Below are 27,929 nucleotides of genomic sequence, written 5' to 3'. Positions count from 1 at the left end.
TAAATATTACAGTCTATATAAACAGCAGTTTGGGGACATAAATAAAAAGTTAATTATAATACCTACTATGTGGGTTAGGGCTTCATTATTTTCAAAACTCTTTCTCTGATCAAATCATATCTAAAAGGCAGAAGATGCCTAATCATAGAACCACAATTTTTCAGTATTCAACTGAGCAATACCTACTTGCTTTACATGCCTTATCAAATCTATATCCAAAATTATAGGAGTAAGAATGAAGGAGATGAAATCAATGGTTTAACATTCAAAGGTCAGACAATGAAAAAATAATGGCAACTAAGAAATGATATATATTAACCACAGAACTCTTTGTATGAAAAGTTTTAATGAATTGTGAGCCATTGACCATTACAGACTTTAAACCTTAATATTTCTTCTTTCCTGTGTGAAACCAGATAATTAAACCAGTCTATCTCAAGTATGACAGAAGACCATAGTATGAATAAGAGTAATGTTTTCTTACCCATCCGCATGCTTCACTAAAGTTAAGAACCAAAGAGAGTGCTCCTGGTTTCCCAAGTCAACAGAGCAGATCCAATTACACATTTCTTCCTGATCACAGTTTCAGTTGAAATACAACAAATAAAACTTTGCCTTTCAATAGCACTTTTTATCCACAGCACAAGCACTTTCCCATTATTTTCTTCTTTACCCTCAATATCCTTATGAGGTAGTGGAGAGAGGGAGCAAGGATTTTTTTTGCAGATGAGATAACTTAAGGTGAATTTTGATCAGTGGTTCTCAGCCTTGGCAACATACTGAAATCATCTAAGAAGTTTTTTAAAATCCTTATGGTCATGTCATACCCCAGACCAACAACAGAATCTTAGGGTATGGGACCCAAGTATCAATATTTTTCAAAATGCATATGACTCCAAAGTATAGCTAAGGTTGAGAACCACTGGTTTAGATTATTTGTATTTAATATTCAGACGCAACTGTCTTCTACTTAAGTGCTCTCTCAGTAGCAGTGAAAAAGAGACTCCATTTCCTCAAACACTGTAAAGTTTATCTTAGTATTCTATACAACTACTATTGGTATCCGTAACAATTTACCCGGTTATAAACAAAAACTCCTTACTCCCCTGATGCTCATGCTAAATAAGAACCTCCATTTTATAAAATTTGCAAATCAGATATTAAAGGATTTAAATCTCTAAGAATGGCTTTTTGTTAAATATTTAGGCAATTATTTGATTCTAGGTTCAATATGCAATAACCATGTGTTTCTGTTTTCCATTCAGCACCTTCAAAACTTTGTTACAAATTAATGTTTACTAATAAGACAAAACATAGGATATAAAAAAAAAACTGAGCAAAAGCTCTTGGAATTGATCATATCCAATCTAGTTTTCTAATTAGTTTAATATTTTTTTCCTGAATCAGATCTCTTCTTTAGTTAAATTTTAAACTTTGCAAAACTGAGTTGTTCCACACCAAGAAAAAAAATGCATTTCTGTAGCAGCTATATTCTCTAATACATTTAACATATAATTTCACTCTAGTATTAAATATGGTTTCTAGGAAGTTTCTTCCTTGATATGGGTTATCAAAAAGGATCTTTTACAGATTTCACCTTTAAGCAACATACCAAATATACAATAAATACTTGTGTACACCTTTCAGGTGGCAAAAATGAAATCTTTGCTCATGACTGAAATCCCTTGCTTCATGAGAGTACTGATAATATTAACTCTCAAGGAGCAACCCAAGAACCCCAGCCAACTGCTTGCTGTCCCTAATTTTATTAGATGCAAAACAAAATATGCATACAGCAAAACCTAAAAAGCACAAAGATTCCACTTGCCTTAGTCAATTCTTATCACAAAGATGTATCTGAAACCATACAATTTATACTTTCATACAGAAAGATATTTGTTTCTGTTTCTTTTCTAACAAAAGAAAATTTCAGTTCATGTACGTTGAATTAATTTGAAAAAGTATTAGTGAAATCAGATTTATTAGTCAAAAATTCTGAATAGGAATTAATGTTAAACTCTTCTACTACAATGAAACCTTCAAAATATTGCCAACCTGAAGTTTCCAGCATAAGGTGTTTTATTTCAAGTCCCATGGGGGCAATTATCTATAATGAGATTAAGAACATTCTTAAGCTGGGTTCAGGCTGGCACTGTTTCAGGTGGCTGAGTAAACATTTTCTTGACAACCCCAATAACAAGTTTGAGGATTAGACTGTTGCATGATGTAAACAATATGAACTTAAAAAGATTATAATATCTACAGCATTATAAAGTTACAAAATAAAAGGGTCATTGATCAATTATTTTCTTAAGGTCTGTGACTAACAACTTTCATATTTGAAGCCTATAAGAACAAATGGCAATGTTCTTTATTCTTACAAGACACTTTCTCAAAAGGTCAAAAAAATAAAACCAGATGCACATTATTATTATTACTGATATATGTATGATTAGAAATAGATTTGCCTTCCCTCAATCTTAGCCTGGAGATGAGGGACATTTACAATAATTTTGATGGTTAAAAAAATAAATCAGACTGTAACAGCTATGGAAACTGTAAGCCAAATATAATACAAAACAAGCCAATACAACACATCTCTTAAAATCCTCTTCTTTGTAGTTACCAGACTGTCCCTAATGTTGTTCTAATTTTGTACCATGTAGTGGTTTTTAAGAAACTGAACTAGAACAAAGCAACTCCTTTGCCCTGTTTTTTTATAACAGTTTTTTTTTTTTACACACATACTGTATATACAACTTTTAAAATAGCTGCACAATTTTATATCTCACTGTTAGAGAAGTGCAGTCCAGGCAGACCATGCTTCTCAATATATTAAAAATATTAAATAAAACCCAACCAGTTTCATACTTTTCCAATAGTCAAGCTGGTTGGAAAAAAGGGTCTGGAGAAAAAACAGGCAGTTGTAAAACAGGATCAATCTTTCTTCACAAACACACTACTTAAAAACTCTTGCTAGTTCCTTATCTTATCCCTTTGACACCATCTCTATGATCTCACCTTAAAAGTTGGAAATAACACATTGCTAACTTAGAGACAAAATCTGTTGAAACATGCATATGTCAACTGCCCACTCAACCAACTGCAACCCTGAGGATTTTTCTGGCCCAGTAGAAAGAGGAAACACTAAGATCATCTCTGCTGTAGAGTTGCTTCTCCAGTTAACAATATCATGTGTTTTTCAGGATGTTTCTTGGGCATGCATGTATGACACTGTCACTTCATGATTCTACTTCCCACAAGCAGATACCTCCTCCACTCTGTCTTTCATCCCAAGAAAGCCACTGTCATCCATCCAAAGGTTTTCCAAGGTAAACCAAAGTCACTTCCGTGTTGCCATATACAGCAGAAACTGCTGGATATAAGCAGACCTTTGGAAGTCCTCTAAAGGCAACCCCCAGGAATTCATATCCACGTTCAAAAGCTAGAGTCTTATCTTCCATGTCCAAGATGACTCGAATTCTTTCTCCTATCTGCAAACAGACATCAAAAGAAGGTTAGAAGAAACCCATCAAAGGCATAATTAGAGGAAATCAAGTTGAAAATATTATTAAGAATATGCATCTCAAAAGCTATCTAGAAAAACCAACAAAGTTATTCAGTCAGGGAGAAACATCGAGAAAAAGAACACACATCAATTGCATCACAAATGTTTTGATGGTCTTTTTAAAATTTTAATTTAATTTTATTTTTTTTGATGGTCTTTTTTTAAACTTAAGACTTGTGTGGGATCAATATTTAATGCTGAAAATTTTAATATTCTTTCTGAACAATCCCAAGATTTTATTTATTCTTTTTAAGGGCTTTTAAAAGAAGGTTACCTCTAAAACCTATAACTTGGCACATTTTACCAAAAAAAGGCACTCCAAATTTTCTCAATAAATACATAAATAAATTTTCTAAAATTACTACAGTAAATGCATACAATGGAATGCTTTCCAACCTTAAAAAGAAATTTTAGTATGTGCTACAACATGAGTGGACTTTGAAAACATTATGCTAAGAGAAATAAGCTAGACACAAAAATACAAGTATTATACTATTCCACTTATACCAAGCATCTGGAATATTCAAATTCACATAGACAGAAAATTGAATAGAGGTTACCAGAAGCTGGGGGAGGAAGAAATGTGGAGTTATTGTTCAGTGGGCACAGAGTTTATGCTGGGGATGATGAAACAGTTTTGGGTATATGTTGGGTATACATAGTGGGGATGGTTGCACAACACTGTGAATGTATTTAATGCCAATAAATTATACACTTACAAATAGTTAATAATAAAGACCGTTGTATATATTTCACCAAAATAAAAACACTATAATAAAACACTTAGCCATTAAATTATACAAAGCAGTTCTACATACAATATGGAAATTATATAATTATGAATTGTCAAATCTGGCTATAGGTTCTAAAGACACAAAATACACTTATTAAACAATCACTTTGTGGTCCACTAATCTGAAACACCTGTTTGTTAAAAAAGGAAAAAAAAGCAGCACTGATTGTTAAACTAAACAGAAGCACAATTATCCAGTTCTTTTCACATATGGAACAAAGTAAGCAAAGAAGTAGCATGCTATATCCTTATAACATGCATATGTTAGAGGTTGTTGCATCTATATACCTGGAGGCAGAGAATCCTAACACTCTTCAATCAAAAATCATAATTGAACACTTTCCGGTTATGATATCCCCCAACTGCTATCATTACCTTCCTTCATTGTATTTCCTATCACAAACAACTACAAATATCTTTTTCTCTCTCTCTGCCTAACTCACAGATTAATCCCATTTTATGGACCTAAGAACTTCCAAATTACCAACATCACTATTTTACAAAGCACAGATAACAACAAAAACTAGAAACAAAAAGCTAATATTCTGATGAGTATTTGTTGAGTGATTTTATATTATCTCGTTTAATTCTCACATCACTCCTAGGAGTTATCCCTATTTTACAGAAGATGAAAATAAGAAAACAGAACCACTCCCCATGAAATTTTCAAGTCTGCTTTATCTTTGAGCATATAGTATGCACATAGCACAAGGAGTAGAAAGGCCAAGTTTTAGGTGTCAGAGGACAAAATTTAGAGATAGCAGCACCATTAGAAACTTAGAGGAACATAAGAAGCAACAAAACCACAAAGAGGATGAGCCCCAAAATAAACTCTGCCCAAATCCTTGTGTGAGGACTACATTACACAGACACAGGGAAAACCCTCAGGGAACCAGGCAGAAAAAGCAGCAGCTAGAAGCCAAAAAAACTGAACAAAGGTATTAACTGCTATATACAGTTTCAGTCCAGGCAAGTTAACTGCCTACTAGAACAAGAAAACCTACAGTTTTCAGAACAAAGCAGTTTCTAAAGGAACAAAACATTCCAGAGTTATTGTATTGTCTACCAGGTCCAGTTTTCAGTTAAAAAAATGAATGGATATGAAAAGAAGCAGGAAAGTACAACTTACACACGTGGAGAAAAAAGAAGTCGGTAGAAACAGACTCCAAGTGGGCCCTAGATGTTGGATTTGGAAAAGACTTCAAAGTAGTTATTATAAAATATATACAAAGAACTAAAGAAAAACACAGTACTAATAAATAAACAGACAGAGATCTCAGTGGAGAAATGGAAACTATAAAATGAACCAAATGAAAGTTTTAGAGCTCAGGGGCACAATAACCAAAATTCACAGCCTGACTCAACAGTGTTGCAATGACCAGGGAGCTTAAATAACAAGAAAAAAAACTATGAACTTAAAGATAGAACACAGAAATTAACAAATCCAAAAAACAGAGAGAAAAAGGGACATAGCTCCAGAGGCACAGAGACAAGGAGAATATCAAGCAGTCCAACAATTACATTAAATATAAATGAACTAACTACTCAAAAGATTGGGTTAGATAAAAAGAAAGATATAATTATATTTAAAATGAGTCCCCCAGACTGCTTATAAAGACAGAATAAATGTAAAAGGATGAGGGGAAAGAGGTACTCGGCAATAGTAAACATAAGAAACTTGGACTGGCTGTACTGACATTAAGACAAAATAGACATAAACACGAGGACTATTACTAGAGTCAAAGAAGGTTATTTCGGGTTTCTCTGGTGGCTCAGTGTAAAGAATCTGCCTGCCAGTGCAGGAGATACGGGTTCAATCAATCCCTGATCCTGGAAGATCCCACACACTGCAGAGCAACTAAGTCTGTGCACCGCAACTATTGAGCCTGTGCTCTGGAGCCCAGGAGCTGCAACTACTGAGCACACGTGCCCCAACTACTGCAGTCCACGCACGCTAGGGCCCGTGCTGCACAAGAGAAGCCACCCCAATGAGAAGCCCACACACCTCAACTAGAGAGTAGCTCCTGCTTGCTGAAACTAGGGAAAAATCTGTGCAGCAATGAAGACCCAGCATAGCCAGAAATAAATAATAAATTTTTTCTAAAAAAAGGTCATTTCATAATGATAAAAGAGTCAACCACATAAGTAGATATAACAATTATAAATATGCACCTAATAACAATATCAAAACACATAAAGCAAAAACTCACAAAACTGAAAGTATAGATAAATCAACAATTATAGTTGGAGATTTTAATACTCCTTGGTAAATGACAGAACAGGTAGAAGAAAAACATAGAAAGCAGAAGACATAAATATTGTTAACCAATTTGACCTAATTGTCTTTAATAGATTATTCCATCCAGCAACAGAAGATATTCAAGTACTCATGGACATTCATCAGGATAAACCGTATGCTAGGAATAAAACATCTCTCAATAAATTTAAAAGGACTGAAATCATATAGAGTATGTTCTTTGAAAAACAAAAAATAAAGGACTTTCACTATAAAATCACGCATAGTGACAGAACTTTATCTTCAATGATTACTAAGTCCAGACATCCTTCTCTTTAGTGTATCTGTATAGCCTGAAAGAACAGTAAGGAAAGGATTCTATGAAAGAAAACTTTCCATACTTTTATACCTCAGGAAATGGGATATATTTTTAGTTCTTCTACTTTATTATGCTTGACTTGAGGTCAATACTAAGGCTAGAGCTTTCAAACCACATGTTCCTCTAAAATGCACAATCTATAATTCTTTAAAATTTCCAATTTATCAGATTATTATTTTTTAGATTCTGCTGAATCTATGGTGATCACATAGCTTTTACAAATAGGAACTATAATTTTGACCCTAGAATAAAATGACTATGGCTGAAGGTTAAGATGAAAAGAATTTTAAAATGCAGTAGTTTGGTCCAGTGGTTAAGCTTCTGTGCTTCCACTGCAGGGAGCAGAAATTTGATCCCTGGTCAGGGAACTAACATCCTACATGCCATGTGGTGGAGGCAAAAAACAAAAATTAAAATAAAAATGTAGTAGTTTGCCTGAACTTGCCTATCTTTATAGAAATCATTGACACTTCCAGAGGCTTTGAATACAATCCACAGGTAAGTAGCAGAGAAAAAGTATGTATATACTCACACAAAGGTGCATTTGCGGGGGTGAGATATCTAGAAAAAGTAATTTAAATGTGCCATGTTGTAAGATTATAATCTAGAGTACAAGCTGGCAAACTATGACTCCTGGGCCAAATCTGGCTTGCAGTGTATAAATAAGTTTTTACTGGAATAATAAACAACAGAGTTGAACAGTTATGAGAGACAGTATGGACCATAAAGTCTATCTGACCCTGTACAGAAAAAGTGTGCCAATCCGATTTAAAGTAAAGACAGATTGCTCAGACTGAATATGTATAAGGAAAAAAATATTAAGATACTAAAAGATAATCACAGTAGCCAAAAAAGGTCAGTTACACTATTTATTTAAAAATTACCAAAAAGACAAATAATGCTGCTATAGAAAACTTTGTAAATTTAAAACAAATTAAGGCATGATTTAACAAAGGCTCACTTTTCAGAAAATACTTGGTTTCTCACCTGATATTTCGGTGCATTGTTGCACTGTGGAAAACTGCCATTGACTTCTCCATTATGCAGTAGATTATTGTCCACTAGGTTCCAGCCCCAGCTCTGGTCGTCACTGCCCAGCAATGCCACGTAACCTTGGCACTGCATGGGGGCTCGTTTCGTAGCAATCCCAATCACTGCCACAGTGCCCAGAGGGCCCTCCCACCACACTTCCCATGCGTGGCGGCCCTCACTGAAACCAATCTTGGTCCTTGCACCATCAGTGCTCTGAGCGATGGGGTTTCGATGTAAAGTAAAGCCATTCTTCTTAATGTAGACATTCCTGGAGCAGTCATTAGTGCTGAAAGCATGTTGGAAAGCACGTATCTGAAAAGATGAAAGGCCAGAGAAAGAGAATTTTATTTTTCTTAAACATTAAAAAGTACCCAAACTTTAGGGTACATGTTTTTAAACAATAAAATTGTATATTTTAAATAATACAATAAGTATTTCTCAAAAATGGCTCATTTTTGGGATGAGACACTAACATAATAAATTACACAACATTAAACTGCCAACTGTTTCATTATTGACCAAAATTCTAAATTGCTGTATAATCTCTCCAAGTAGACTTCTTAAGACATCAAAAGATATACACAGAAATCCTTATATTTCAGAGAGAATACGGAGATGTTTTTGGGTGACATAATGATATTTGGCAATTGCTTTGAAATATCCACGAGTGGAGTGGGAGATTGGACAGGGTAAACATGAAACTAGACTGCCCATGAGTTAACCACTGGTAAAGCTTGGTGATGGGTATTAGGGAGGTTGTTTCCTCTACTCTGGTTTATATTTCATATTTTTACATTAAAAAGTTCAAATATGCAGTTTTCATGTAGGCAATGCTGTCATCAAAAAGAACGGTATTTTAAGTAAAACAGGGAACTTAGTCACATTAGCTATGAAAAATGTTAATAACCACAAACTATCTTAGATCCTCTGGCCTCCTTGCTAGGTATTACTCATACACTAAGACATCACTACTCTTATTTTACCAAATCAAATAATCCCCTAGATAGCATCTAAATTCAACCACTAAAATTTATAAAGATAGTCATTAACAGCAGCTACCATTAACAGGTTAGTTGACTTTCAGTAATCACTAGTCTTTTAAACTTCCAAAATAAAGACAGTAAGAAAATTGTTATTACTATACCATTTCTCATGTTTTAATAACTTATAGCTTTTTGGTCTGTATGTTTTTCAGAAAATCCCTTCTTTACTCAAACTGTGCAGAAGCAGTTGAAGGCTAGGACCTATTGCTTTAGTTAACCTGAGAAATCAATTCCCGAAACATAGAATTTCATCATAGAAAAGACCTTAAGACCCTTACCTAGTTAAACTCAGGAATTAGGACTCGGGCATAAAAGTCAACATGTAGTTAGCATAAGAGCCTCAATAAGTCAAGCATCCAGTCCCCTCATCCAGTGTGCCCTCCCCTTTATCATTAGTGAGTGCTTCACTGTTTAATTGTTGTACCCCATCAGATCACAGATTTAAAACAGAAACAAAAAACCTCTTTGGTTCAGGTGTCCCATGTTTTCATAAGGGGGATGTAAACCTGAAATGTATCTAATTTTTTTCTGTATCTATTCTTATTATAACAACCTGAAAGTGCTATACACATCCCAACCATTTGATTCTAGCTAAAAGAATCTTTAAAAAAATCTAATCTAACCTAAATTTATCAAACTTTTACAGGAAATACAGAGGACAGAGAACATGTTAAGCAAAACCATACGAATGAAACCAGCAAAATCCAGACTGAGGATTACTATCTACAGGGTAAACACCTGGGTTTCTTCAAGAAATAAAGTGCAGGGATGAGAGGTGGGAGAGATGGAAAGTGTATCTGCAGACAAAATTAGCCTTAAGAGACATATCAACTGTCATGAGAACCTTATATAGATAGATCTTGCTTATATAAACTGAAAATTAAAGATACAACATTTGACATTTTTATGAAAAAACTGGAAATTTGAATGCCACACTTCGTATATTAAGGGGTTATTTATTTATACTACAGATGTAATAATGGTATTGGGATTAAGTGTCCTTATCTTTTAGAGATAATGTGAAAAATCAGATAAAATGGAAAATACATAAATAAAAACAGTCTATAGTTCTTGCTATGCAGTCTCATACACAATACGGATTTTGCATTATAGCAAACAGCTTTCAGATCTCTAGTTTAGGATGTAAGTTTGAGATTTAGAGAATTACAATTAGATGTCAAGTATGACTGGAGTAACTAATGTTACCTGGTATATGTAAAACACGAACTTCTAAAAAGCAGTCAAACCCTAGTCAGACTGACAGCCCCAAACGCTTCCCACGTTTACGCTGGCCCAGGCCTGTTCTCGTCCTTTTCCCAGTTACCCTCACTTCCTGGCAATCATATTGACTCTTCCTTTCTCTTCATCCCAGCTCACCCAGTCAGTTGTCCATCTATGCGCCCTTGTTTTCTTGCAGTTTCTCTCCCAGTTATCCTCTTCTCTGCTCCATACACTTATTCTGGTCTTGAATACCTCTGGCATAGAAACCAACCCCTGCCTTCTTGAATTCATCTTATGGACTACTAGTTTTTCTAAAGCACAGCTCTTACTTTGCCATTCCTTTGCTCAAATTTCTGTGGTTTCCAGCTGTAAAACAAAGCCTAAAATACAGACTGAAGCCTGTATGTCAAAGACCTCCAAGATATCTCTAGTTTCTGCTTACCTTTTTTTTTTTTTTTTTTTTTTTAGTTCTACCAGTTTATTGCTACCAACCCATCTCCCTCCACCCTCGTGCACACATGCTCAGTCATATAATCCCATGGACTTCAGCCAGCCAGACTCCTCTGTCCGTGGATTTTTCCAGGCAAGAATACTGGAGTGGGTTGCCATTTCCTTCTCCATCTGCTTACCTTTACAATCATATCTCCCAACTACAATTCAATCTAACTATTTTATATCTTTAGCCTTCCCTCTAAGCTACAAACCGTAACAGATGCCTATCTGAAAACTCTTGATGTCTTAACACTGTAAATTCTGTGCTACCAAAACTAAACTCATTGTTATTCCTCCAAAATCTAGCCCAGGTAATCCCTATATTATGTAAGCCAGATACCTAGAAGTCATCTGAGCACCTCCCTCTTCCTCAGCCCGATTTCAAATCTACTGCCAAGTCCTGTAGCTTTTATTGCCTAAATTTCTCACCATCTCTTGTTCTACATACTTACGACTATATATATTTCCAAGGTTCCCCTCCAACTGGTTGTTCATTCTTAAGTCATAATAACCTCTTAAAAATGGAAAACTATCATATTACCAACCCCCAAACTCCTAATTCTCCTTTGCTTACAATTTAAAATGGCTTCCTTTTGTTTGGCTCCAGTCCACCTCTTCCATCTTTATCAAACTTGCCTCAATTTTGCTCTCTGTGGTCCAGTCGATTATCTTCTGTCACTCATACTCACCAGGTTCCCTCCTGGAAGGCTCTTCTCTCTCTCTCTGGCCTATTTATCCTTTTTTCTGGTGGTGGGGGGGGTGTCTCAGCATTATTTTCTCAGACAAAGCCTTTCCTGACCTCGCTACTTAGGTCAAATTCTCCACTACTGACATTCAGAGCACCATGGATCTAACCTTCATAGGACTCATCACAAATGCAATTTTACAACTGTGTGACTATTTGATCAATACCCACTTCCCCCCACTAGATTAGTGCTATATGGGAAAGCATCCATAAGCATTTGTGTTTTTATTCAGCATTGCATCTGCAAAACTGAGCATAGTACCTAACATGCATCCTTTTTTTTAATAAAAATATATACTATTCAAATCCTCTGCTTTCCACTATCTTGCTTTTTGTTCAGGGTATTTCCTCTTAGTAAAATGTTCATATTCTTCCCATCTTTAAAATTCAGCTCAAATACAATCTCAATCCTTCTAAAACTGTTCACTCAACTTGTGAATCACTAAACGTCTAGTTTCTAACTAATAACCACTATAGTTATTTCTATACATTTTTTTTTTCCTCTTCTCGTAGACTGAGAACTTTCCTACTAGGCTATGTATATCCTTTTGAATTAATCTTTTATCTTCAAGATATTCAAGAAAAGTCCTGCAACATCTGAATGCACAAGTCTATAACACCTACAGTGCAAGTAGTACAAAGGCATACAAAGTATTAAAATTTATAACCCTCTGCAAAGATAAAGAAAAACAGGTAACATAGGCTGCCTCCAATCTGGATGGTGGGGGTATAAGGACTAAAGGAAGACATTTTGCTTCTTTTGCTTCTTTTGAACACTGACTCACATGAATACATTATTTATTACATATTATTACATGAATCTTGAATCATGTGAATATGTCTATTACACATCAACTACAAAAATATCTTAATTTAAAATAAGTAAAAATAATAAACTTTATGGAAAAATAAAAACTAAATAAGAGTCGTGAAACCTATATGTTTATTAGGCACAGTGAGACAAAATTGCAATCTTCTGCCCTCTACTATATGAATTACAATTATTATCCATTGAGCATCTACTGTCCTTGTGAGTCAACATGTTATTTCACTTAATAGATAAACAATTTGACATATTTAAAAGTAGTAATCCTTATCCTAACCTTATTAAACTGAAGCCTATTTTATTACAGAATACATTTTACATTTATTTCACATGGAAAAGAAATTTTCTCCTTACTCTGGCCCCACTGGCAGTCTAGCATTAAAAAGATATGCTTTCCCTTTTTTAGCTGCTAATGTATTTTTATGTTTACCATATTCTAGATCAGACTTTATCCTCTCTCATCTATACTCTTGGTGACTGCAATCCTAAATAACTGTATCCATCCAAACTGAACTCAAGTTTACAGCCATTTGTTTATATTGCTTGAGGAATGCTCTCAGTCCTACCAAGATCTGCTACTTGACATTTTTATTTGTATATGAAGGTAAGACTAAGCACAAGAGTCTGGCAGCGGGGGTTAAAAGGCACCAAAAATGGAAACGGCATGTTGGATGACAAACAGAACATAAGAGATACACCAGAAAGGTGAACTATGAAAAAGTTGGCAAGGCAACAGCCAGTAATAGTGGGACATGGCAATATTTTATGACTGTTAAGTGGCGCCAATGGTACGATGTTCTATTCAAAGCCTTTATCTTTAAAGTTAGCAGGATGCCTTGGACCACACTTATTTATAAGCCTGTAACATAGCGGAGCGAATTCAAGGTACTTGGGCAAAAATAAAACATAGTTATAAATCAGATCTTGGAAAACGTGAGGCGAAATAAAAAATCTTAGAAACTAAGTAAATAAGGCAGCCGAGATGATCTAATAAAGGACAGAGAGAAAAATAGGATTAGAGTATTGAAAGCTACAACAATGGCCTGTTTTTAAGGGGACAGACGGTGGAAAGTAGAATGACTGATGGAAACCAAGGATGGAAAACCATCTGATCCTTTAAAAAGTGCATCACGGAAGTGGGGTGGGTTAAGGAGCAGAACTTCAACCCAGAGATCTTTATGGCGGGGGAGGCGAGGAAGGGTACTGACTGGAGCGGTGGAAAGGCACTTCTGACTCAGAAGCTTAGCTGAGAGCTGCGCGGAGAAGCGGGACAGGGGGCAGCGGCGTGGCGCGGGGCTCCCTCACCTTGGCCTTGTAGCTGGGCAGGTTGCAGAGGATGTCCGTGCGCAGAGCCTCCTCTGCCAGGCTGCGGGCGCACAGGCTCCGCCACACCTCGCTGTTCTCATCGCCGTGCAGGCAACGGTACCAGTGCTTGCACACCAGGGCGCAGCTCCGCAGCTCGGACAGCTCCAGGTAAGAGAACACCAACTCCAGCACCCGGCTGGGCAACCGGCCCCCGGCCCCAGAGCCCGAGCCGGCGCCCGCGCCGCCGCCGCTACAGCCAGCGCCGCCCGAGGCTGCCCCAGCCCCCGGGGCCGGCGCCGCCATCGCCTCACCAGCCGGCCCGAGGGCCGCCGCCGCCGCCGCCGCTTCCCCCCGTCTCTGCTCCAGAGGCCAAGCCTCGCCTTGAGACCGGAGCGGCTCGCTCACCGCCCCTTTCACAGCTAACCGCCCGGCCCCTCCAAACCACTCCCGCCCCTGCCCGGGGGCGTCCGCCGCGCGCCCCGCCTCACTGAGGGCAGACGCACCGACTGCACGGGCGTCCCCCGCCCCTCCCCCGCGGCTCAGCGCGGTCGCCGGAACCGCCCGACTCGTACGGCCTCCCCGCGGCGCACCCGTGGCTCCGCCATGCGGGTTGAGGGCACGAAGCAAGGACGCACGCCCAGCTCGCGCGGTTCCTCTCGGCCCCGGATGTGACTGTTTGGCTACGGCGCCTCCCGCCCTACGCTAGATGGGATTGGGCGCTCGCCGGTGAGGTCATCGCCAGGCGCCTAGGTGGGAAGCGGGAAGCGCAGGTATGAGGTTGGCGCGGGTGGGTTTCAGGCTATCCTCCCTCTTTCCCCCTTTTTGGTCTAGTGACCTCGCGTCGGCTTTTTTGATCCCCCTTTCCTGTAAGGTTTCCTTTAGTCATTTGCGTCCCTGCTTGACCATTCCAACCTAACGCAGGAAACTTCGCTCTCCTTACTAGCCAGTCCTAGCTCCGCCACCTTGAGTTTGAGTTAGATCTTCCTTTTCCTTCGGCTGCTGAGGTCGTGTTTTCCTGGCCAGGCGTTTTTGTTCTCCCTTAGTACCAGTGCTTATCAGAACGTGTGTGCTAGCCTGTATATAGCGTGTGAGGTCGCCACGTCTGAATATCTCCCGCCCCCCTCCCATGTTTGGGTAACCTTAAAGTACTCTTTAAGTGCTACATTATTTTGGGCAAAATATGGCCTTTCCCAGTCTTTCCTACTAACCCACCGATTAGTAGGCGAATTGAGGTGTGTTTTTAACTAATTACACATTCTAGTAGGGAGAATGACATGGAGGCTATAATTAAGAAAATTTCTTGGAAGGGAAAGAATTTCAGCATTATTTAATCATACTACGTTTTCTTAGGTGGCCAGAACGTTTTCCGACAGCCTTTAAAGAATGCTTGGAAAATAATAACCGTCATGTGAGGCAATCTACTGGGGCCCTTTACGGGAGAGTTTATATAACTCTCAAAGCAACACTGCGAAGTAATTGTTATAATGGTAGGGCTCACAGATTACCTTAGTAGTCAGTGCCACTGTCTTTCCTTGATGTCGTAAGGAATCTTTTCGAAAGCTCTCCTACTGTGAATAATCCATTTCTTGTTTTCCAGTAAAAACAAAAGAACAGCACCTACCATCTGATAAGTGGTGTTTGATTACTACTTGCCAGTCCCTTCTTAGATGTTTTTTCCTCCAAGCTTAGTCACTCAGATTCTTTTCTTTCTTACTAGTGTCAGTGCCACAGCCCTTCAACCACTCACTTTGGAAAACTGAAATGTGTGAAGAAAAGTTGACCAGTATATTTACTACAATGATAGTGACTATCATATTATTTAAATCTCAGGCTAGGGAATTTATTATTCATTTTTCAACTTTCAACCATCCCAGGAAGGCAGTCCATGTTTTGTCTGGAAAGGCACTGAAGTTTCTTTTACATCTTCAGAGATAGAGTTGGTCCATCCAAGAAGGTGACAAAGAAGAGACAGAATGAACAGCTTTAAAGGCACAGACCCTTGAAAAGGACAAGTGGATAATGGAGATATGACAGGAGCAAGAACTTAGAGAGCATTCAGTTATTAAAAGACATTGGCCTCTATCCTGTCTGCCCTGGTATAAGTGAGGGAGAGCCTCTGAAGGATCTGATGAAGTAAATCTAGTTCAGTCAGTGAGGTAGCTTTTTTTGGGGGGGCGGGGGGCAAAGTACCCCCAAGTGGCCCAGGTAGGATTTCAAAGTAGGAAACGCTTTCCTTTATCACTACCTCCTTTTTTCTTTCTTGCCTGCTCATTACACACCGGACCGTGTCCCCTCCCCTCATGTTCAGTACTTTCTTTCTGCCCTTTGGCTGCTTAGAACTTCCATCTTGCACTCCACCCTTCATAAATATGTTTTCAAAGTACCCTACCATCCTCCTCCCCACAACTCCATAATCTCATTAGGTGTTGGAAGGAAGGCATCTATTATCTAATTAAACTAATTCACAACAGGAAATGATTAATTACTGTGCTTGACTCTTTAGGCTTCTACCTTTGAGAAGAGAAGCTTGTTGGAGTGGAGATAGTGGCACTTAGCTACTTCCAGGTAGCTCTCCAGTCCCAGTGAAACAAAAACAAGAAATGGCAGATTGCCAACTCATTTTTCTAGAAGATTGTTTTGATTTAACCTATATGTAGTTAATTTTCCCCCCTTCCTTTCACCACAGCAGTCTGATTAATACTTTTTGATTGAATATTTCAAATAATAACAAATAACTTCAATTTTGTAGATTAAGTAAACAAGTGATTTGGCTCGGGGTGGGTGGGGGGTACGCTGGTTGAATCCCTGATCAGTATTCTGTATGATTAAATTAAATGCCTCGGAATGTATGGATTTCTGGAACTTTCCCAGCTCTTTTTCCTAATGTTTCCTGTAGTAGGTCTCTATTTTAATTTTTCTGACTAGCTGGGTAGTCAGTGAATATTATCCATGTGGTGTAGAGACTAGAAGTTTCATTTGTTCTTTACTCTGGTGGGTAGATATTAAGGTAGAGCTGACCTTGGACTTGTTGGGAATAACAGTCCAAGAGTTACTACTGCTTCCATTATGGAAAATTTTACAGGAACTGTATTGTTGTCTATAGTAGTCTCTTGAAGTGCAAAATTCATTTATTGCCTAACCTCTTACACTTTGGGGTGGAGTTTAACCAGATGTATCTTTAAAATTGAATTAATCTTCTCTGGAAAAGAGTTACATTAGGAGGAAAACCAAAACTTTTGTCTGCGAGTCAACCTTTACTTAGGTCCTCTGTGAGTAGATGTGTGATGGAGAAATAGAAGTACTAGAAACCCTGCTTTGTTTTTGTCTTAGTGAAAAACCTAATATTCCAACAGAGATCCAAAACCTTTATGGACACAAAATCCTAAAACTGTAGAGGGCAGACTTCTAGACTTTTAAAATTAATTCATTATAGAAAAATTAAAACTCTAACTTAGGAATAAGTGATCAATACTCTAAACATTCATGACATAGATAAACTATTTGTAACTTAAGTAGCCTTTTCAATGATTAATTCAAAATTCATATTTTTAGTTAGGATATTGTCTTTATCATGTGAGTCAATAGTCATCATAAATGACAGTTCCTAAGCCTGAATATTAATACCTTTCATTTTAAATTGTATTGTGTGTCCTTTGTCCTTGGTTTATCTGGAACGTTTGGCAAAAGTCCTTGTTATGGTTTGTTGTTGTTCAGTTGCTCAGTTGTGTCCGACTCTTTGCAACCCCATGGACTGCACATACCAGGCTTCCCTGTTCTGCACTGTCTCCCGGAGTCTGCTCACACTCATGTCCTTTGAGTAGATGCTGCCATCCAGCCATCTCATCCTTTGTTGCCCTCTCCTCCTCCTGCCCTCAATCTTTCTCAGCATCACGATCTTTTCCTACGAGTCGGCTCTTCGCATTAGGTAGCCAAAGTATTGGAGCTTCAGCTTCAGCATCAGTCCTTCCAATGTATATTCAGGGTTGATTTCCTTTAGGATTGACTGGTTTGATTATGGTAGAAAATTATTTAACTACTATGTCAGTACTTGTCAGCAAAAGTCAAATCACCAGAGTTCCCTGTCTTTATCTGCCGGAGTCATTTCCTCTCCAAACCTCTCCTTTAAAATGTATTTGCTTCAGTCTCTAATTAGTTTCTTCTGTTTACTGATTGAGTGCTTCTGCTAAAATTTTTTTAATGTATCTTTGTCTTTTTTTGTACTTTGTTTTGTATATGAAAATTGCTGTATCTGATTTTGTGATTATGTTTCTGTTACTTTGATCAGTGTTTTGTTTTTGTTTTTTTGGCAGCCTAGTTAGTGATTTTGTATGTGTGTGTGGCTAAAAGTGGGAGGAAACAAACTTGTGTTGGGAATAGAAACTTTAAGCAGATTAAATTATTCTTCAAAACAGTATTTGGAAATTTATCTTTGTACAGTTGAACTAAATTCAGGTATTATATCTGAAAATACTAAAGCAACTATTGCAGTTTCTTAGTAGATAAAACTCTCCTTTGTCTTGTGGAATGAAAAATTAATTTGTCCAGATAGATTTGTTTGCTTCCTTTTGTCTGATCATTTAATTGTATAAATTGCCCCAATTTCCTTTTTTGCTTTACCCAGGAGGTAATTGGGTTTCCAGGTGTCAATAGTGGTAAAGAACCCACCTGCCAATGCAAGAGACAAGAGACGCAGGTTCTATCCCTGGGTCGGGAAGATCTCCTGGAGGAGGGCATGACAGCCCACTCCATTATTCTTGCCTGGAGAATCCTATCCACAGAGGAGCCTAGTAGACTACAGCCCAATTGGGGGAGGGGGGCGCAAAAGACACACATCTGAAGCGACTTAGCAGCAGCAGCAGCAGGAGATAGTTAAGGTAGTGGGTAGTATTATGTGGCAATTCCAGTTTAAAGAAGCAGGCTGCCTAGCATATCAGGAATCTAAATAATTCACATAAATACTACTGTTATATAAGTGTAAGTAGGTGATAATGTGATTTTTTTTAAAATGTGAGTATATTTAGAAGCAGTAGGTAATAATGTGATTTTTTTTAAAATGTGAGTATATTTAGAAGCAGTAATGAATTATTAGTAGCTTTTGGTCATTTTCTGTACTTTCAAATACTAACAGGTTAAACCTGTTATCAAATAGAATTGTTATAAAAAGGTCTTCATTATTTAGAAATTTAGGATTGTTTTATTCTAGATCCTAAGTACAAATCCTGAACAGGTGACTTTGGGAAAATTATTTTAAATTTCTGAGACTCAATTTAATTATCTGTAAAATGGAATCATACCAATCAGAAATGTTGTTTTGAGAATAAAATTAAAGAATAGACTGAATTAGTCTCCAATGAGAAGACCCAAGGGTTTGCATTTTTAACCAGCTCCCCTCATGATTAGTGGTATAGTACAGGTTCTCAATGGCTTCCGTGGTGGCTTAGTGGTAAAGAACACATGTGTCATGCAGGAGACGCAGGTTCGATCTCTGGGTCAGAAAGATCCCCTAGACAAGGAACCTACTCCAGTATTCTTGCCTGGGAAATCCCAAGGACAGAGGAGCCTGATGGGCTACAGTCCATGGGGACAAAAAAGAGCTGGACTCAGCTTTGCAACTAAAACAGGTTCTCAAATTCTAGCATACATCAGAATCACCTGGAGGACTTGTTAAACCACATTGTTGGGTGCTGACATCAGAGTTTCTGATTGAGTGGGCCTAGAGTGGGGTCCAACAATTTATATTTCTAAAAGTTCCTAGGTGATGCTAGTGCTGCTGGAGACCATATTTTGAGAACCATTGGTGTAATATATATGATGCCACTTTGACTAGCCTAATAGAAGTAACCAAAGTGACGATGATAATACTTTTGTTGAGATCTCATTACATACCAGGCACTGTTACATGCATTTGACATTTATTGTGTCATTGAATCTTCTCTGATCTCATGAAATGGATGTTATTATTACCCCCATTTTATCGAGACGAAAAGTGGGTCATAGATTCAGTAACTTCCCCAGCTGATAGGTAATAGAGCTATTCAAACCCAAAGAGTCTAATTCCAGTGCTCATTTTCCATAAACATTATTCAGATAAAGGATATAACCTGATGATTGTGTGGCTGTTTCTTAAAAAGGACTTTTCTTAATTTAAAATAAGTGTATTTATTGTTTATTCCTATGTGAGCCTCACATCAAAGGCTGGAGGACCAGACTTACCTCGGTACCTGATTGCAAGGAAAACACATGTAGGCATGTGCCAGCCACAGTTTTGTGTTAACCAAGCTTTGTAGGCTTGATCTTCAAATGTCTTTTTTTGTTGATTGAGTTTTTTAGATGTCTTTTATTTTTTAAATGAAATATTGAATTTATGTCTTATGGAGTTCTTATGTAAAACATGAGATTATAGTTATCCCCCCTCTTCACAGAGTTACCTGGGTCATTATGGCAGTCAAGTGGACTGGTGGACATTCTTCTCCTATTCTCTGCCTGAATGCAAGTCAAGAAGGGCTCGTGGCTTCTGGAGCAGAAGGTGGAGATCTCATGGTTTGGGGTGAAGATGGGACCCTTTTAGGACACACGTGCTTCCAAGGGGCAGAGGATGTTACCAACGTCTTATTTTCTCCATCCTGTCCCACCAAACTCTATGCTTCACATGGAGAAACCATTAGCATACTGGATGTCAGGTCTCTTAAGGAACCCTTGGACGATTTTCATGTGAATGAAGAAGAAATCAACTGTCTTTCATTAAATGAAACTGAAAACCTGCTGGCTTCTGCTGATGACTCTGGAACAATCAAAATCCTAGACCTGGAAAATAAGAAAATTAGCAGATCACTGAAGAGACATTCCAATATCTGTTCCTCTGTAGCTTTTCGTCCTCAAAGGCCTCAGAGCCTGGTGTCATGTGGACTGGATATGCAGGTGATGTCTTGCAGAGAGTACATGGGTAATTTCTAAATGGGATTTGCTAATAGAATCAAATTATTGATCGGGCTAAATATATCTTGGCATTTTCTATTCTGTACTGACATGCCTTATGTATTTAGGAACCGTAAACTTTATGTCTACTGAGTGTTTAATGCTAACTTGACAAAGTCTAGTAGATTAACAAAGTAATTATTAATCTTACTTTTTCTCTATGCTTTAAGACATTCTTAAAACATGAGAATTTGAATATTTGATTCTAAACATCTGTTTAAACAAACCATACTAAAGACAGAGTTTATCACCTACCCACTCTCCATAAAGTTTGTAGTTTAAAAAAAAAGTTAGAGGGCCTGGATCTATTATTGGTTTTATTCTAAATCACTGGAGTGAGAATAGGCATGGCTTCCCTTTGGTGATCACTTACCACTTTACACTGCTTTACGTATATTAGTTTTCTTTCTAATCACACCCTGATCATACTGTTTCTTTTTTACAAATGAGGAAACAGATTCAAATTGAGTTTTCCCACAGCTGTCTGAATTGGAATTCAAACCTCAATCTCTCTGACTTTAAAGTCTATATTTTTTTCTCTGTGACACCAAAGATATTTATTTAAATAGATGATACGTGTGCCCAACACTGTTCTAGGCATTGATCTACTTTCTCAACTGCTTATAGTATCTTGTAAGACTCCTGGTCACTTCCAGGCCAGTGATCTTTACCACTTCTCTATCCTCCACACCTCCTTATAATTTAGAAATAAATGAGACTAATTTTAGTTGTTGTCACTCTGACTGTCACCCCGACCCCAAGCTACTGGTCTTTTTACTAGGAAGAATCAGTGGATGTCCTGCTGCACTGGGGCGGCCCCTAAACAATTAAAAATTATCCTACCTAAATCCATGGCTAATTCATTTCAATGTATGACAAAAACCACTGCAATGTTGTAAAGTAATTAGCCTCCAACTAATAAAAATAAATGGAAAAAAATAAAAATTATCCTACCAAAAATTTGTAGTGCCTCTGTTGAGAATCATTTTACACCCACAGGGCACAGCGATCCCATGACATCAAAATTCCTTTTCTACTCCTAGGTCTTGCCCAAAACTTTAATAAATCTACATTTTTCTACACTAGTGAAGATAATCTGCTTACTTTGTTGGGCAGAAAGACCTACACAACCAGTCAGGCATCTGTTTTAAGTAGGCTGATTGTACAGTGTCTGACTACTCATTCATTCATCCTTAAGCTATACCAGTTTTCAATCACTGGTTCATTAACTGTTAGGCACGGCAGTCAACCAGTTAGATGTATAGCAGTCACAGATTAGACAAGAAGCAGGCATCCAGAATTTACCATTTTACCTCCAGTTCTAGATGAGAAGGTTTAATGCCAGGCAGGTGTTAGGGAATACTATAAGAAATAAATATATTGTGAAAGGAAGTCTTTTGCTTTTTGATTTGTCAAGAATTGCTAAAAATTCACTGTAGATTAACTGCTGCATTGGTTTGTGATATATAACAAAAGTGACTAAGATAGTACAGTCATTACTTCTAACTGAAATTACTTATTTTAACTGGAGTTGAAACTATAATTTTTTCCAGTTTGCGTCTTAAAATCTGGTTATCTGGTATTTTTCTGAACTTTAAGAATAGCCAGCGTATGGAGGGGTCCAAGAATGTCGGTATAATAGTGGAAGGGAGTTTTTATCAGATTAATGAGAGCAATTTATCTCTGAACAAGGTGTTTTATCTCAAGGCAGGAACTGAATTATTGCCACACATAATAGATAAATTCAACATACCTATCTTTGTTATTAGAGAAATTATAAAAATTAGATCCTTTGATTTAGATAGGTTTAAATAGAAAAAGTGATAGTGAAAGAGCCTTTTTTTTCCCTTGAAAATGAATCTTTTATGTGGAAAGAAATGTTTTTGTATGAGAAATTTTTGAGCAGGGTCGCTTTGATATGCTTGCATTCACTTTTGAGTGTCACTTCTTTTGAAAGTAGGCTGAGTTGAAGGAAGTTACTTTGAATAGCAAACCAAACCCTGGTATAATCAGCAGTGGTAATATTGTCAGTTCAGATCTGTGCTTTTAACTAAACAAGGTCATGCTTATCCTAATGTCCCTTTTAAATCATGAGTCATAATTCAGGGATGGTACTAGATGGTAAAATAAAGCTGTCTGTTCTCTCTGAAAGTATGAAGAATATTTTCTTTTTCAAGTTGGTTGCTACAGGAAGACAATTGCCGAAGTTTGGAGTAAAATCAATTCACAGAACTTACTGTTTTGTTTTAAATTTTTTTTTTCCTTTCTTACCACATTCTTTTTTTAAAATTAATTAATTAATTTTAATTGGAGGCTAATTACTTTACAATATTGTGTACAACTACTGTACAATATTGTGGTGGTTTTTGCCATACATTGACATGAATCAGCCATGGGTGTACATGGGTTTTTAAATCACATTTTATCTAAATCCACTTGGTAGGTCCAAGATCATGGTAGAGAACAACAGTAAAAAGCCAAGTATACCAGGATGTCAAATTAGCAGATTTGTTTAGAATTTCTGCTCTTTTCTCCAGGTACTATGCTAGGCATTAAGCTTCCCTGGTGGTGCAGATGGGAAAGAATGTGCCTCCATTGTGGGAGACCCAGGTTTGATCCTGGGTTTAGTGTATATAGTTGATAGGTATTTCTGCTTGTAACAAGCATAGGCTAAAATTAATAAATTTCCTCATTTTCAGTTTTACTTGTAGCAGTTAGGGTAAGATGACTTAAAGAAATTGGCATCTGCTTAAGAGTTTGGATTATACATTAAAGGGTTTGTTGATCCAGAGTTACTCAGGAGCTTGATTTTAGATTATACCTTCCTTGCTGCCCATTGGCATTCTAGTTTTGGCACCTGGGTAGCATCCCACTGGTATGTTGTGGCGCCATCTGAATTTGTGTTTAATATTGCTGGGAATGTATCCTGCTAATCATTCTCAGAGTACTTTGGTGATTTTGTTAGAAGCAGAATAAGCATGTTCGTGAAACAAACTATTTAGAACTCTAACTGTGTAACTTCCTCTTATTTAAAGGTGATGCTGTGGAACCTTCGGAAAGCCCGGCCACTCTGGATTACAAATTTACAGGAGGATGAAACAGAAGAAATGGAAAGTCCACAATCACCTGGTCAGCTTTTAAACCCTGCCTTAGCCCACTCTGTGTCTGTGGCATCGTGTGGCAATGTTTTTAGTTGCGGTGCAGAAGATGGTAAGGTTCGAATCTTTAGGGTGATGGGAGTCAAGTGTGAACAGGAACTGGGATTTAAGGGCCATACTTTGGGGGTTTCCCAAGTCTGCTTTCTGCAAGAATCCTATTTGCTGCTTACTGGAGGGAATGATGGAAAGATAAAGCTGTGGGATGTAAGCAGTGAAATTGAAAAAAAACATAAGAGTCCAACCAAACATACTCACAGGAAGAAAACCAAAAGGGCAACTTACACCAAGCAAGGTGGAAACACTCTTGCTTCAGTAACAGGTGAAGATGAACATGGCAAAATTTTACCAAAGTTAAGTATTGAACATGGAGAAAAAGTGAACTGGCTGTTAAGTACAAAAATAAAAGGGTACCAAAATATATTGGTAGCTGATCAAACTAGTTGTATATCAGTGTATCCCTTAAAAGAATTTTAAATCCAATAAAACATTTGAAAAGCCGCAGCAAAACATTTCATAAATTAAAAATAAATCCTCATTCTTTGTTTAAACTCTTTGTCATACGTGGAATAATACCATTCCATAACATGTGAGCAAAAGGAGATAATTGGATAACACTTCATATGGTAAATGACATATTAAAATTTGGGGAAAGAGAACGAATATTCACTGAGTCCTGATTGTGCTCCAGCATTTTACATGTGTTTCATTTCATATTCCAGATTAGTGAAGTGGGTGATTTCCTTCATTTTATTGCCACAGGAATCAAAACTCAGAGATGTTAAGTAACTTGAGGATCCAACAAAATTGCAGGCACAATTACTTACCTGCAAAGGATCTTCATTGTCTTGTCAAGCCTCTTGCCTTAGGAAAGCCCACATCCTGATCCAAACGTGGTCACCACATTAGTTAGTTACAACATTAGTAATTTCAGGATGTCATAAGGATCTTTACCAAGTTGAAAGAGGAAACCTGTTCTTGCTTGTTCTGTGTAAAGCCCAGAATACTTCACTGACAATCGCCTTTTGCTATTTCTAAGAAAAGTGTTCTAGGGTCAAATCAGTTTAGGATATTATGCAGCCGTCCAGGCTGTGATGCTGTTGGGACCAAGAATAAGCTGAAGTTATGAATAAGCAGAAACTCTGACTAAGCAGAAGATATGAGGTAGATAGAAGAGGTTGAGAATAGAAGCCAAGACATTGTGTCTAGAGTAAGTTTTCATCATACCCTGGATTGCTGATTTTTCTGCATGTTCTTTCAGCTTCTGCTTTAACTGCCTACTCTTATATTCAGAGTTTTAAAGAGAGAATCTGATTAGTTACCATTATGCTGGTTTGTGGAGAATTCTTTGATAAGCTCAATTTTAGAATGCTTGCTGCAGATGACAGAAACCAAATTCAAATTGACTTAAGGAAATAAAAAGGAATTTATCGACTCATATAACAGAGAAGTCTAAGACTAATCAGGTTTTTACAGCTGAGGTAGTTAAGCTGATAGGATGAGTCCGTAGGTGCCTCACCTGTGAAAAGTCTTGCTTAGGGATGGGGAGAGAGACTCCTCACAGTAATGTTGAGGCTAGAACCAGCTATGCCTGAAACAAGTATATTGCTAAAGCCTTTTTTTTAAACTCGTTAACTATTAATAAAAGAGTCCTGACCAATTATGTGGGCAGTCAATAAATATTGCTTAATCTTGAAATTTTTTTTTTTCCATTTATTTTTATTAGTTGGAGGCTAATTACTTTACAACATTGCAGTGGTTTTTGTCATACATTGAAATGAATTAGCCATGGATTTACATGTATTCCCCATCCCGGTCCCCCCTCCCACCTCCCTCTCCACCCGATCCCTCTGGGTCTTCCCAGTGCACCAGGCCCGAGCACTTGTCTCATGCATCCAACCTGGACTGGTGATCTGTTTCACCCTAGGTAATATACATGTTTCGATGCTGTTCTCTTGAAACATCCCACCCTCGCCTTCTCCCACAGAGTCCACAAGTCTGTTCTATACATCTGAGTCTCTTTTTCTGTTTTGCATATAGGGTTATCGTTACCATCTTTCTAAATTCCATATATATATGTGTTAGTTTACTGTAATGGTCTTTATCTTTCTGGCTTACTTCACTCTGTATAATGGGCTCCAGTTTCATCCATCTCATTAGAACTGATTCATTAATCTTGAAATTTAAAGCAAGGAGATGTAAAGTAATTAGCCTCCAACTAATAAAAATAAATGGAAAAAAAAAAAACAACAGACTGGACAACCTAAAAAAAAAATAAAATAAATCAAGGAGACTACCATCTTGGCCCTGAAATATCCATTGACAGGACCTTGGTCTGAGTATTGACAGAAACACAGTTTCTAATCCCAGAACTGGGCAAAATTCTTGGCCATTTTGGGCCTTGAGTTCCTTACTTGAAAGTATAGAGGTTGAATTAGACATCCCCTAAGGTCCCTTCCATGCTACTGTTTATGAAAGGAAACCAACATCATAGTAATATTGTGTTTGTCCAGTGATTCTAATATGTATTAAAATTTCAGCAAAGACTAGTAATCATGGGCCATCTCTGGAGATTTTAGAGAAATCTTTCAGGAAATTACCCAAGTGCAGCATTATTTTAGCTATTGAGCTTTAATGTTATGGGAACAAGGTGAGAAGTATTTAAACCAGGATTGAAACATTAATTTTAAACTTGTTTTGGTTGCTGATAACAGGTACCCACTGCCTCAGTGAAAAGGGAAATTTACTTTGAGGGGTAAAGTGCAGAATTCTCTGAACCCAGAACAAAAATGTAGCTTGACTCTCCATTTCTAAACAGGGAAGCCGTCAAGAACCAAAACACCTACACTTTCTGTCTCTCAGTCCCTGTGGTGACTTATCTCTGCTTCTTTCACCTGACAAAAGATGGCCTTCTAGGGCTACATCAGCAATCTTTTTCAATTGCAGAACCCAAGTGAGTAGTGTCTAAGTTCCAAGGCCCTGAAGATAATCTGATTGGTCTCACTTGTCATGGGCCTAACTCTGATACAATCACCTCTGATCAGGAGGATGTTGTCATTTAGTATCAGTATTGCCAAAGGGGCCCCCACATGTAAGGGAGCTAGTTCTCAGGGAAGAAGAGTATGGGTTGAACTTATAGACCCCAAAGATCTACAACCAACTATTGATATTTTGGTAAATTTATGATATGAAAATTGTATGCAGTGAACTCTTCTTAGGTCAGTCATTTTGCTACAGTTTGACTTACATTCTCAAGCAATAAGGTATAACTAGATTAGTTAATGAGAGCTTAAAGAAAAACACTGGTAAAGTAAGCAAAAGAAAGTGCCATAGGCTTGACTTACAGAGAATCAGGATACTTTTTTCTTTTACACGGTGCAGCATGCAGGAAATAGGTTCTCCAACCACAGATTGAACCTGTGTCGCCTAGTGGAAGCATGGAGTCTTAACCACTGGACTCCAGGGAAGTCCCAGGATACCAGTTTTAAATATTGCTTACCTTGATTAGCCAGCCAGCCCCTCAGATAACTGAGTAAGAACTTAAGTGGCCTCACTTCTAAGTGGGCTTCCAAAGTCCCCAATCTATAGAAGGTTGAAAATGTGCCCCAAAATACCAGGTTCTAATCCCTGGAACCTGTAAATGTTACTTTATTTGGAAAAAGGTTATTTGCTGATAATCATTACAACTAGTAAAGGATTATGTTAAAGGAACATAATCAAGATAATTATATACTTACCTTTTTACTTTATTAGACTGTAAGATGCTTGGGGGCAAGGGTCTGCCTATTGAATTTCAGAACTTGTGGTTTGGCCTGTCCCGGACCACCCCAACTCACAAACAATAATCATTAAATATTAAATGAATCAAGGGAGATTGAGAAGGTGAAAATGTTAAGAGATGTGGATAGAAAAAAATAAAAATAAAGGTCAGCTTGAAGGGAGCTGGCAGCAGGGCTGCCTGGCAACCAGACTGAACCCTTTGCTTATGCTTTAGGTTATTTTTAATACTAGTTATGAGGGCTACACATAGCTCTCCCAACCAGTGCTCAGTTACAGATACCCAGCCATGCTCATTTCACATTTGATGTTCTCTCCAAATTACAGTCAGTTTGGAGTCTGGGATAGACAGTCCTGAAACTGATGCAGTTCCACCCAGTTG

The 27,929-nt window shown here is 37.7% G+C and overlaps 2 protein-coding genes across 2 annotated transcripts; one reads left to right on the top strand and one right to left on the bottom strand.

The window, feature by feature from the left end:
- Positions 1–327: 327 nt before the first annotated feature.
- On the bottom strand, positions 328–14,288 carry FBXO45 (F-box protein 45). Its single transcript, XM_020889633.2, has 3 exons — positions 13,641–14,288; positions 7,964–8,320; positions 328–3,494 (listed from the first exon to the last, which is right to left on the bottom strand). The coding sequence occupies exons 1-3, from the start codon at positions 13,941–13,943 to the stop codon at positions 3,309–3,311; spliced, it is 846 nt and encodes a 281-aa protein (XP_020745292.2). The 5' UTR covers positions 13,944–14,288; the 3' UTR covers positions 328–3,308.
- Positions 14,289–14,306: 18 nt separating this feature from the next.
- Positions 14,307–24,321, top strand: WDR53 (WD repeat domain 53). The gene is made up of 3 exons (XM_020889630.2): positions 14,307–14,410; positions 20,063–20,558; positions 23,651–24,321. The coding sequence occupies exons 2-3, from the start codon at positions 20,079–20,081 to the stop codon at positions 24,245–24,247; spliced, it is 1,077 nt and encodes a 358-aa protein (XP_020745289.2). The 5' UTR covers positions 14,307–14,410; positions 20,063–20,078; the 3' UTR covers positions 24,248–24,321.
- The last annotated feature ends 3,608 nt before the right edge of the window (positions 24,322–27,929 follow it).

The sequence above is a fragment of the Odocoileus virginianus genome, chromosome 4, assembly GCF_023699985.2.
Source record: "Odocoileus virginianus isolate 20LAN1187 ecotype Illinois chromosome 4, Ovbor_1.2, whole genome shotgun sequence".
Taxonomy (NCBI): Eukaryota; Metazoa; Chordata; class Mammalia; order Artiodactyla; family Cervidae; genus Odocoileus; species Odocoileus virginianus.
Note: the sequence above shows the minus strand (reverse complement) of the source record. Positions and strands in the feature narration are given on the sequence as shown.

Coding starts and splice junctions, on each gene's coding strand:
- FBXO45 (XM_020889633.2), bottom strand. CDS start 13,943: ATGGCGGCGCCGGCCCCGGGGGCTGGGGCAGCCTCGGGCGGCGCTGGC. Junction 8,321..13,640: donor TGCCCAGCTACAAGGCCAAG/GTGAGGGAGCCC, acceptor TCATCTTTTCAG/ATACGTGCTTTCCAACATGC. Junction 3,495..7,963: donor ACAATGCACCGAAATATCAG/GTGAGAAACCAA, acceptor GTCTGTTTGCAG/ATAGGAGAAAGAATTCGAGT.
- WDR53 (XM_020889630.2), top strand. CDS start 20,079: ATGGCAGTCAAGTGGACTGGTGGACATTCTTCTCCTATTCTCTGCCTG. Junction 20,559..23,650: donor CATGTGGACTGGATATGCAG/GTGATGTCTTGC, acceptor TCTTATTTAAAG/GTGATGCTGTGGAACCTTCG.